At 40.4% G+C, this 9,468-nt stretch overlaps 3 protein-coding genes across 3 annotated transcripts; 2 read left to right on the forward strand and 1 right to left on the reverse strand.

The window, feature by feature from the left end:
• Window positions 1–705: 705 nt before the first annotated feature.
• On the reverse strand, window positions 706–3,600 carry LOC135617339 (acyl-CoA-binding protein-like). The gene is made up of 4 exons (XM_065117437.1): window positions 3,469–3,600; window positions 1,214–1,331; window positions 1,064–1,126; window positions 706–956 (listed from the first exon to the last, which is right to left on the reverse strand). Exons 1-4 carry the CDS (start codon window positions 3,478–3,480, stop codon window positions 874–876), a joined length of 276 nt encoding a protein of 91 aa, XP_064973509.1. The 5' UTR covers window positions 3,481–3,600; the 3' UTR covers window positions 706–873.
• A 1,356-nt stretch (window positions 3,601–4,956) lies between these two features.
• On the forward strand, window positions 4,957–5,391 carry LOC135616366 (NAC domain-containing protein 83-like). The gene has a single exon (XM_065115553.1). It carries the CDS (start codon window positions 4,957–4,959, stop codon window positions 5,389–5,391), a length of 435 nt encoding a protein of 144 aa, XP_064971625.1.
• Window positions 5,392–8,697: 3,306 nt separating this feature from the next.
• Window positions 8,698–9,468, forward strand: LOC135616367 (NAC domain-containing protein 41-like). The gene has a single exon (XM_065115554.1). The coding sequence runs from the start codon at window positions 8,698–8,700 to the stop codon at window positions 9,466–9,468; it is 771 nt and encodes a 256-aa protein (XP_064971626.1).

Below are 9,468 nucleotides of genomic sequence, written 5' to 3' on the forward strand. Positions count from 1 at the left end.
GAAAATCAAGTTTGTTGAAATCAGAATGATCACTTTCTTCTTCTAAAAAAGAATGCCTTGCCTAATTAAATACATAAAACAAAGTTCCTTTGGATCAATCGAGTCTATTAGATAAAACTATCAAAGTTCTGAGGCCACCGTGATCAAAGCCAATACTATACTTGACACAGATTTTTAGGAGAATATAATAAATAAATATCAGATGGCATACTGAAAGATAAAAAACAAAAGCAATGTTGGTAATTACAACTCTCCATGCCTTCTGCAAAACACATTCTATACAAATTTGAATGTAGAAAGAAGCCCAAAAGTCATGGCAGAAAAACAGATAAAATATACTGGATTTTTCTACCAGGACTGTTAGACTGAAAAATCAGACTATAGGAAGACAACTATAAAAAGCCTCCTTTTTAAAGATCAGCTAAGTTTCTAGGTTACACTCATTACTATTAAATTTCTTATAAAATTTTATCGAAGATCTGCTAGGTTTTATGAGGAAGAAATTTCACAAAGATAAAAGATCTCTAGCATGTAGTACTGAAGAGAAAAATGAACAAAACCTAACATTTACAGTCTTACTGGGAATCAATGTAGCTTCACTAAATATAAGGGCTGCAGGTAATGCACATTCAACATGCCCACGCTTAGCTTTCATGACCTAAAAACTTAACTTCCGCATGCATCTTAACTTAAATGAAACACTAATGAAATGATAAGATACTGCATTAGATATCAGATAGTGTCAATTGTTAAGACACAAAGGAGAAGAAATCAATAACAAACACATCCAGTGGACGATTCAAGTTCAAAATGCTTAAATGGTACTACATAGAGCAAGATGTTTCAATTCATTGATGCATCAGGCGAAGTGGCTTAGGCAGCAGCAGCTGCGGCCTCTTCGAGAAGCTGTTTAACCTTGGTGATGTAGTCACTCATGGCCTCCTCCTTTGACTTCCCTGTCAATTTTATCAATATCAAATAAGAAATGAATTTTGTCCAACAAGTTTTATATATATATATATATATATATATATAAAAGATTTGTCAAGTTGATTTTGTGAACCTTCAACAGCCTTCCAAGCATCCCACTTGGCTCTGTCCCTCATATTGAATATACCAGGTCGGCCTGCAAAGAAACAAAAGAAAAAAGTGTCATAAATTTGTTTGACAAAAAATGAAAATCACGAATAAGAAGATATTAAGGAGCACATACTAGTATTCACTGGTCCAACAGTTGCTTGCTTGTAAAGCCCATAGAGGATCAATTTGTTCTCGTTAGTAGTATTTTCAGGTAAAGTTTTAGCTTTTGCAGCATATTCTTCAAAATCTTCCTGCAAAAGATTAGATATCATCATCTAGTTAAGTTTTCGCAGATAAAGAAATATATTAAATCAGAATGTACTATGAGGCACAATAACCAATACCATCAAGACAGATTCTTAGAAGCAAACTCTTATAAACATAAATCAGAAAGGCTACTTATAAAGATACAATCTTAATACTTATAGACTACTTATAACAAAGGCCATATGCTAAGTAAAACTGATATAAATAAGAAAAAATGATAATTAATAACAAGAACACAAAACAAAGCCATCTTTTAAATTCAACTATTTGGAAGAAATGGGGAGCAGAAGACCAAGTCTTTTTTTTGTCTTTTCCTCTTTTGAGACAGTTTTTTTCCAAACTTAAGTGTGCAAATAGAGCATCATTTAGGAAAAGTTGTTTCTTCTCATGTGTGCACACACGCAAACATAACATGAACATCAACTGAGGGAAATAGATGGCAGATTCTAGCAATTATATTTATCACTTTTGGGCCACTAATTCCAGGCATTATGGTTTTTCTTGCTCATTGTACCAATTATTCACAAACATTTGAAAAGTTTACACCTTGCTGTATCTGAAAAAATTAAGAGACCAACTTTTATATATTTTTTTCATAGCTATAACATAAATGAAATTATGTCTCTATTTTTCATTGGATACCAAAATTTAAAATTGAATGATGATGGAGGATGCTCTTGTAAAGATGCTCCAGCTATCTATAATTATGATCCCAATGAAATATAAATTGATGAAAAGGATCTACATTCCAGTTTCTCATATGCATATAGATATGCAACTTGGAATTGGACCATTGAATGTTATTAGAGTTCTTTTAGTGTACATCAGAAATTGTATTACTTACAAGAACCAAAACTAGATTAAGAGTGCATGAGATCTCCCAACAAGTACACAAGTAGAAGAACTGATACAAGTAGAAGAACTGATAATAGACAATGAAACATTATCGAATGAATTTTTGAAGCAGGTTCACAATAAGCTCTCCATGTTAAAGGTAGTGTATATCTTTGAGGGTGAGGCAAAGAGTTATATAGATCCATACAAGTTTGTTTTCCAGGCATCTAGAGTGTTGGAAGATTGTCTCTTAAGCTCACTAGATTTTTAACCATGTCTTTGATCCATCATATGTATAGATTTTCAAAACATGCATCTCTAGTGTATTGCACGAGTTTAAACAGATGCATGCTTCTTATGGTCTTTGTGAAATCAATCTCGTTCACCAGACTGAACCACTAAACTCCATCCTTTACGATATGGCGGCTTCTTCAAGCTTTTGCAAGGATATATAATTTACCATCCAAAAAGATCAACTCTACTTATAAGAAATTGTCAAAGCAACCGTGATCTAATTTTAAAATACAAATAATTTCCATTCACAAATACAAATCAAAGACTACTATTCACCCAAAATTAAAAAACAAAAGTCCCTGATGCTTCAAATTTCACATAGGTACAATTTTAGCTACACTTTCCAAATTGTGATAGAATTTAAGAGTGAGATCTATAGTTATGATCAACAAAATACTCAACATCAGACGTATCTTGGCCCAACAAAAGTCAAGTGGATCATTTCTGATGCAGTTCTGCATCATGTCATATGATCAATGCTTCTTACCTATCCTTGTACCACCATGTTCTTGCCTTCATTATGAGGTTTAGGCCATGGAAGAGTTCAAAAGGACTCAACCAACAAGATCGAACAAGAAAATGAAGGGGGTGACACAAAAAGATTCGTACTAGTCTCATGAAGCTAATCACTGTACAAATCGATCAGACACTAACCACTAAATCTCAGCCCTTCACCAAATAATCAAGGAAGCCTCTGATCTTAACAGAGAAAGGGGCCTCAAGCATGCATGCTCTCCAGATCCATGAAACTACATGAATGTCAGCATAGGCTCCAAACAACAGCATGAAAGGTTCAAATCCAAGAATAACCAGCCAAAGAACTGCAGATGTTCTAAGCAAAATCAGATCTTTACGACTAACATACACCCACAGTCGGAGCTCTAAGATTCGGTCACCATATCCCCAAAAAAAAAATTCCGAAAAATCAGCAAAATCGAACACAACAACAGGAAAAGAGGGTCAGAAATCAAGGGGCGATGTTGTTCTCATCACCTGCAAACCCATCGCACTCTGTATTCTTCCTCTTTCTCCGCGTCTTTGGACTCCCGGTTGCGTCGCCGGATCGCAAAGGACGGAGATATTATTGTGAACGCGCGCGTCATTATAGGCCTCGGATTTCGAAACAATTACAACAACGCCTGTACAGTTGGATTTGCGATGGATCAAAGCGTCACAGATAGAAATAAACGGACGTGATTCAATGATCGGGACTAGCGGTCGATCACGATGCCGTCGCATAGAACGTTGTAACGGACGGCCAATTTAAGATTCGAAACAGCAAATCGTACCAACAATTGACCGAAACGAGTCACCTAACAGTTGCCGATCGATGTTAACGGACGTGATTCGGCGATCGGTTTGTTTCGTTTGCGTGCACACGCGGAGCAGCAAATTGGATCAAGCGTCTTTTGGCACGTGTCCATATGAAGCGAAAAATACAGGTAGACAAAATTACGTGTTAGAATAGAGAATATCGGAGACACTGCAGATGGATACGGAGAAAAAAAGAGACAGAAGAGAGAACTCTGCACTCTTCTTGAAGATGATGACATCCGGTCAACCCTTTTTACATCGTCTCTTACTCGAGGTCGGATCTCCGTTCTAGTTGATAAGGATAATAATTATGATAAGACTCTCTTGACCTCAGCTGACGCCCCGCGTCTCTGATGGGCTAACAACGCCTGACCAGCATGGGCCAAAACGTCGATCGAGACTCATTAACGACAGCTCAGGCTCACCTCCTCACGGTACGCCAGCGGCAACGGCAGACACCATCAGAGATACGATCCTGCTCCCTGCGGACAAGCGCTCTAGGTAACACTAAGCTCTCATATAAATACCCCCGTGTTCTAAGCAAAAAGGGGGGACAAGAAAAATCACTTGATTCCACATCACTAACTTGATCGTCGGAGGGATCGGGCCGAGCTTCCGACCCGACCTATGTGTAGGAACGAAGATGAAACGATTCTCACCGGGCGCACAAGCGAAGAGCTACCCGGAGAAGTTTAGGAGATTCCCCGTCATTCAGATCCGAACCGAGGGTGAGGTCACAGCTTAAAAGTGTTTACACCAACACTAGTCAACCTTTGGCGGCCTCGTTCAAAAAACCGACGCTCTCAATTCCTCTGGTCCTGTTTCCATCCGACTTGCTCTCCTCTCCCACTTGCGGTGTGAACTCTGCACTCGACGCCTCGCACCGTTCTTCTAAAATCGGTTTTAGTTGTCCATGGAGCCCGTCGATCTCGTTCCGAGAGGTTACAGGTTCCTTTCCACGGCGGAAGAACTGGTTCATTACCTCGCCAATTGGATCGCCGAAACACCCCTCCCTGGCGAATTCTCCGACATCTACAGCACCGAGTTTCTCACTGTCCGACCCACTTGGCTCTCCTCTCCCACTCTCGGTAGGCGATCTTCACTCTTTATCACGACTCCTCTGCTCCCTTCTTCTTCTCTTCAAGAAATCATCTTTAGTTGTCGTCCATGGAAGCCGTCGACGACGTTCCGAGAGGCTACAGGTTCCTTCCCACGGCGGAGGAACTGGTTGACTACCTCGTCAGGTGGATCAACAACGAAACACCCCTCCCTTGCCGCGCTCTCGAATTCGCCGACGTCTACGGAACCGAGCCGTGGCATCTTCTCGGCAACAATCGGCAGGAGGGCTATTTCTTTACGGAGCGCAAGCCCAAGTACAGCACTAGTTTGTGCGTGAATCGAAAGGCCGGCGAAGGTTCTTGGCGTGCGTATAAGAAGGAAAAACTCGTCGACTACATCGTCGACGGGTACATAGCAAGGGTGCAAAAGACCCGCCTTTCCTTCAACGATGGCCGGCGGAAGAACTCCGGGTGGACGATGTACGAATATGCGATGTGTTCTTCCGACGGCGGCTTGGATAGACGAGTTCTCTGGTGGAGGTGACCTTGGGATAACCACGGAAATTATTGAAGCCGCACGGATCTCGTCGTCGTCGGTCGATCATGGCGGTGAGCAGATGCACTGCCCCCTCGATCACTCGTTCAAGAAGAGCCTGGAAGAGGTCGAAACCTTCTTGATGTCCGATGACACCATCCCCCCCAACTCCTCAACCGCGGTCACGAGGCTGGAAGAGTACGAAGCCTTCTTGACGTCCGATGACACCTGACTACGATTCCAAGGGCTGCGCTGTCATCGTCAACCGGCCATGTCTGCGGTGCAATGGAGTGCATGGACGAAGCCGGCTTGACAACCCCGAAAGTGCTGCAAGCCTCGTTGATGTCTGATGGCACCGGCATCGAGAGACCACAGTATCCATAATATGTACCCAATACTGATCTGACAAGCCTCAGTTGATGTCTGATGCCACCGGCTATTGAATCAATCTTGTCGTACCCTCATAATATGTACAAAAAAAAAAAAGATAAATTAATACTGATTAATACATGTGTCATAGTGAAGTCGCACGATCTGAGGAGAGCAGGTTAACCTATTTGGTACTTTACTTTAAGATCGTAAAAGTCAACAAAGTTCCTTTCAGCAATCAATCGACAATACGGCACCAATGTATTTGATAGTACACTGGCATATACCATCTAGTATCGCAAAAAATGTAATGAAAATTAAATACATCCTGATTGGTACTAACTTATATAGTTCGATACCAACCCATGGTTGGACTAGTGCATACTATTTGACAGCGATTTAAAAAGCCATTCGGATTCTCGCCTAAGCGCTCATTTAACGGTCAAGCGGCACGTTTCAATGAGGCATCGCTTGGGCACTTTCCCGAGACCAAGGGTTAGGCGCTTCGAGTGACGTTAGTACAATATGATGGAATCCACTTATATTACAAGAAATGAATAATTATTGGCAACAAGTCACATAATTATTTGAATATGATAAGGCATTTGATTTTAACCTTTAAAAAATATTTTTTTCTCATCTTTTTTAATAATATATATAAGCCTTCAATAATTTCATTCTATATCATGATAAAAATTTATCCAAAAATTAATCCGACATATAAATGTACAAACTAAATATATTTTATTTTACCATAATGAAAGCATGTTACGATAATGAAAGGTTCTTCGTAAGAAAAGTAATAACTTAGCATTAGCAATGTTTGACAGAATAATAAAAAAAAAATCCCACTCCCATGGTTGACAAGATGCCTTGACTAGTAAGTATATCCAGTCGGGCTGATCAGATGTTGACATAATCACCTCATTGTCACTCGCTTAAGTCAAATACATCCATGGACTCACCTCTCCCACCCTCGATAGGAGAATTTATATATATATATATATATATACACGGAGAAAAATAAGTCAGAAAAGAAAGAGATAGGGAATCTTGATTTCGAAATATATATATATATATATATATATATATATATATATATATATCAAATTAAACATATAAACCTAATTAATTAATTAATCTTGGGGCTTTAGGAAACACGGGATTTAGAATTGGATTATGTTCAAGAAACGATCCAACAATCGTATCTAACATTACTTACGTATACGCTTCACTCTCACTCTGCTCTCCTCTCCTATGCTCCCTTCTCCTTCATGTTTTCAAGGAATGACACTCCTGATAACAAATAACAAATGATAAGAAACAAATAATAATACTTCCGGAAAGATTGGACTCCCAATCTTCCTTCGTGTTAATCTAAGATGACGAGTAGAAACATATAAATTAGAAAAACTTTGGCTTATCAAGAAGAAATGTAATCCCAATTCTTTTTTTTTTGCAAAGGTTATAGCATTCAAATTTTTCTGGTCACTCTAAAATTTAAATCTCTAAAAGTAACAGGTCAATTAAAATGGGATCATTAAGAACTTGAATATATATTTCTCCAGGGATATCCGTGTTTTCATTGCTATTTAGAAAGTAAATAAATTCATCTATCTAAATTTCAGCACAAGCAAGGTTACTGTAGTAAAAAATATGAAGCATTTAGACACAGCATGCTATTTCAGCACAAGCACTACAAAGAAATCAAGTTCTATTAAAGCACTGTGAGGTGTACAACTGTAGGTATCAGTGAATAAACCAAAACTGTAGTCAAAGTCATTTATAGATCCATCCCTGTGGTTGTTTGACCACTGCCGTGGTTTTCATTTCATGCATGGTTGCTAAAGACAGAATAAGAATGGAAAGCTTACTTAATATAATGAATCACTTAACAACCAATTACACATAGATCATCTAATCTCATAAACCCATATTTAAACAAAGGCCATGCAAGGAAGAACCAGAATATCCTCGTAGTTATCAAACTGATTCCAGTGAAAAACTACATGTGGCACACTCACTTGTAAGTTCTTTCAAGCATCTCAAACAAACAATTCCAATGAAAAATCTCAACTTTTTCATACAAGATAGATAAAATCTAAATTAAACTGTCACAGACAAAATGTCTAAGGATGAGCTCACCTCCGAGAAGCATGTACCGGAACAATGTTGTTGACCTTCTCGACGAAAAGTTCAACACCATTTTCTAGAAAATGGAATCTTTTACTGGACCGCAGAAGTCATAGACCTCAACACAGCTCAATCGTACTTCTTATTCATTTGTCGATGAGAATCGAATTCTAAATCCCCAAGATGAATTAATTAATTAGGTTTATATATTTAATTTGATATATATATATATATATATATATATATATATATATATATCAAATTCTAAATCCTCAGAGTACCCGTTCAGGATCCTGGTGGCTCTAATAGTGAAATAGGAACCCTCATATCTCTTTTCTCTCTCCTACTCTTTTTTTTTTTTTCTTTTTCACTCCTCTCCTCCTTAAACAAATAACAAGTGATAAAAAATAAATAACACTCTAAGAGCATTAAAACAAACTAAGATATGAGCTCAAAAACTCTCAATCTAATCTCAATTCTTTTTGCGAAGGTTGTAGCATGACATCTGGTGAACCCTTTTGACCTTGTTCCGAAACCTCAGACTCGCTTGCTCTCCTCTCCCACTCGCGATGGGCGATCTCCGTTCTCAACTCCTCTGCTCCATTGGTTCGAACTGGTTGACTACCTCGCCCACTGGATCGTCGAAACACGGCACCGAGTTGCCTCTCTCCTCTCCACTCTTTACCACGCCCATTGCCTATATATATCGCTGTCCTCTCCCACTCTCACTCTTGTCTTCTCACCCTCGCATCTCCTCTGCTCCATTCTCCTCCTCCTGATTTCCTCTCCTCTCCTAGTCAAGAAAGTCCATCCATGGAGCCCGTCGACGACGTTCCGAGAGGCTACAGGTTCCTTCCCACGGCGGAGGAACTGGTTGACTACCTCGCCGACTGGGTCGCCGGCACACGCCTCACTGGCCGCGCTGTCGAATTCGCCGACGTCTACGGCACAGAGCCGTGGAATCTTCTCGTCGGCGATCGGCAGGAGGGCTATTTCTTTACGGAGCGCAAGCCCAAGAACAGCAGTGGCTCGCGCGTGGATCGAAAGGCCGGCAGCGGTTCTTGGATTCTGTACAAAAAGCAAGAACTCAAGTCCATCGTCGACGGGCGCAAGATGGTGGTAGGGCGAAGGAGCTGCCTTTCTTTCAAGAAAGGCCAAGGCCAGCGGAAGAACTCCGGGTGGACGATGTACGAGTATGCGATGTGTTCTTCCGACTTCCAGAAACAAGTTCTCTGTCACATAAAGAAGAGCTCACAGAGCTCGCATCAGGCCTCCGGCGGCACCTCCATCGAAACAGTCGGAGATGAGTCCACGTTACCACCTCCAACCGCGGTAGTGCAAAATCCCTTATTGGCTTCTGGTGTGGCATCCCGGAATAGGAATCTTTCCTTCGTCGACTCTCCTGCATCTAATGAAGCCCCCTCTGCAAAAATCCCAGCCTCATCGTCGTCGGTCGATCATGGCGATGAGCAGATGTTCTCTCCCATCCATCACTTAATCAAGAGCCTGCGAGAGTCCATGACGGACGATGACAACCCCGAAAGAACTGCAAACCTCATTGATGTCTTATCGCACCGGCATTGA

This window comes from Musa acuminata, chromosome BXJ2-7 (genome assembly GCF_036884655.1).
Source record: "Musa acuminata AAA Group cultivar baxijiao chromosome BXJ2-7, Cavendish_Baxijiao_AAA, whole genome shotgun sequence".
Classification (NCBI taxonomy): domain Eukaryota; kingdom Viridiplantae; phylum Streptophyta; class Magnoliopsida; order Zingiberales; family Musaceae; genus Musa; species Musa acuminata.

What these genes read in the sequence shown, in the direction of transcription:
- LOC135617339 (XM_065117437.1), bottom strand. An exon ending in TGTTGGACCAGTGAATACTA is followed by an intron (nt 1,127 to 1,213) that starts GTATGTGCTCCT and finishes GTTTCTTTGCAG; the next exon opens with GCCGACCTGGTATATTCAAT. An exon ending in TGCTTGGAAGGCTGTTGAAG is followed by an intron (nt 957 to 1,063) that starts GTTCACAAAATC and finishes TAAAATTGACAG; the next exon opens with GGAAGTCAAAGGAGGAGGCC.
- LOC135616366 (XM_065115553.1), top strand. Translation starts at nt 4,957, where the DNA reads ATGGAAGCCGTCGACGACGTTCCGAGAGGCTACAGGTTCCTTCCCACG.
- LOC135616367 (XM_065115554.1), top strand. Translation starts at nt 8,698, where the DNA reads ATGGAGCCCGTCGACGACGTTCCGAGAGGCTACAGGTTCCTTCCCACG.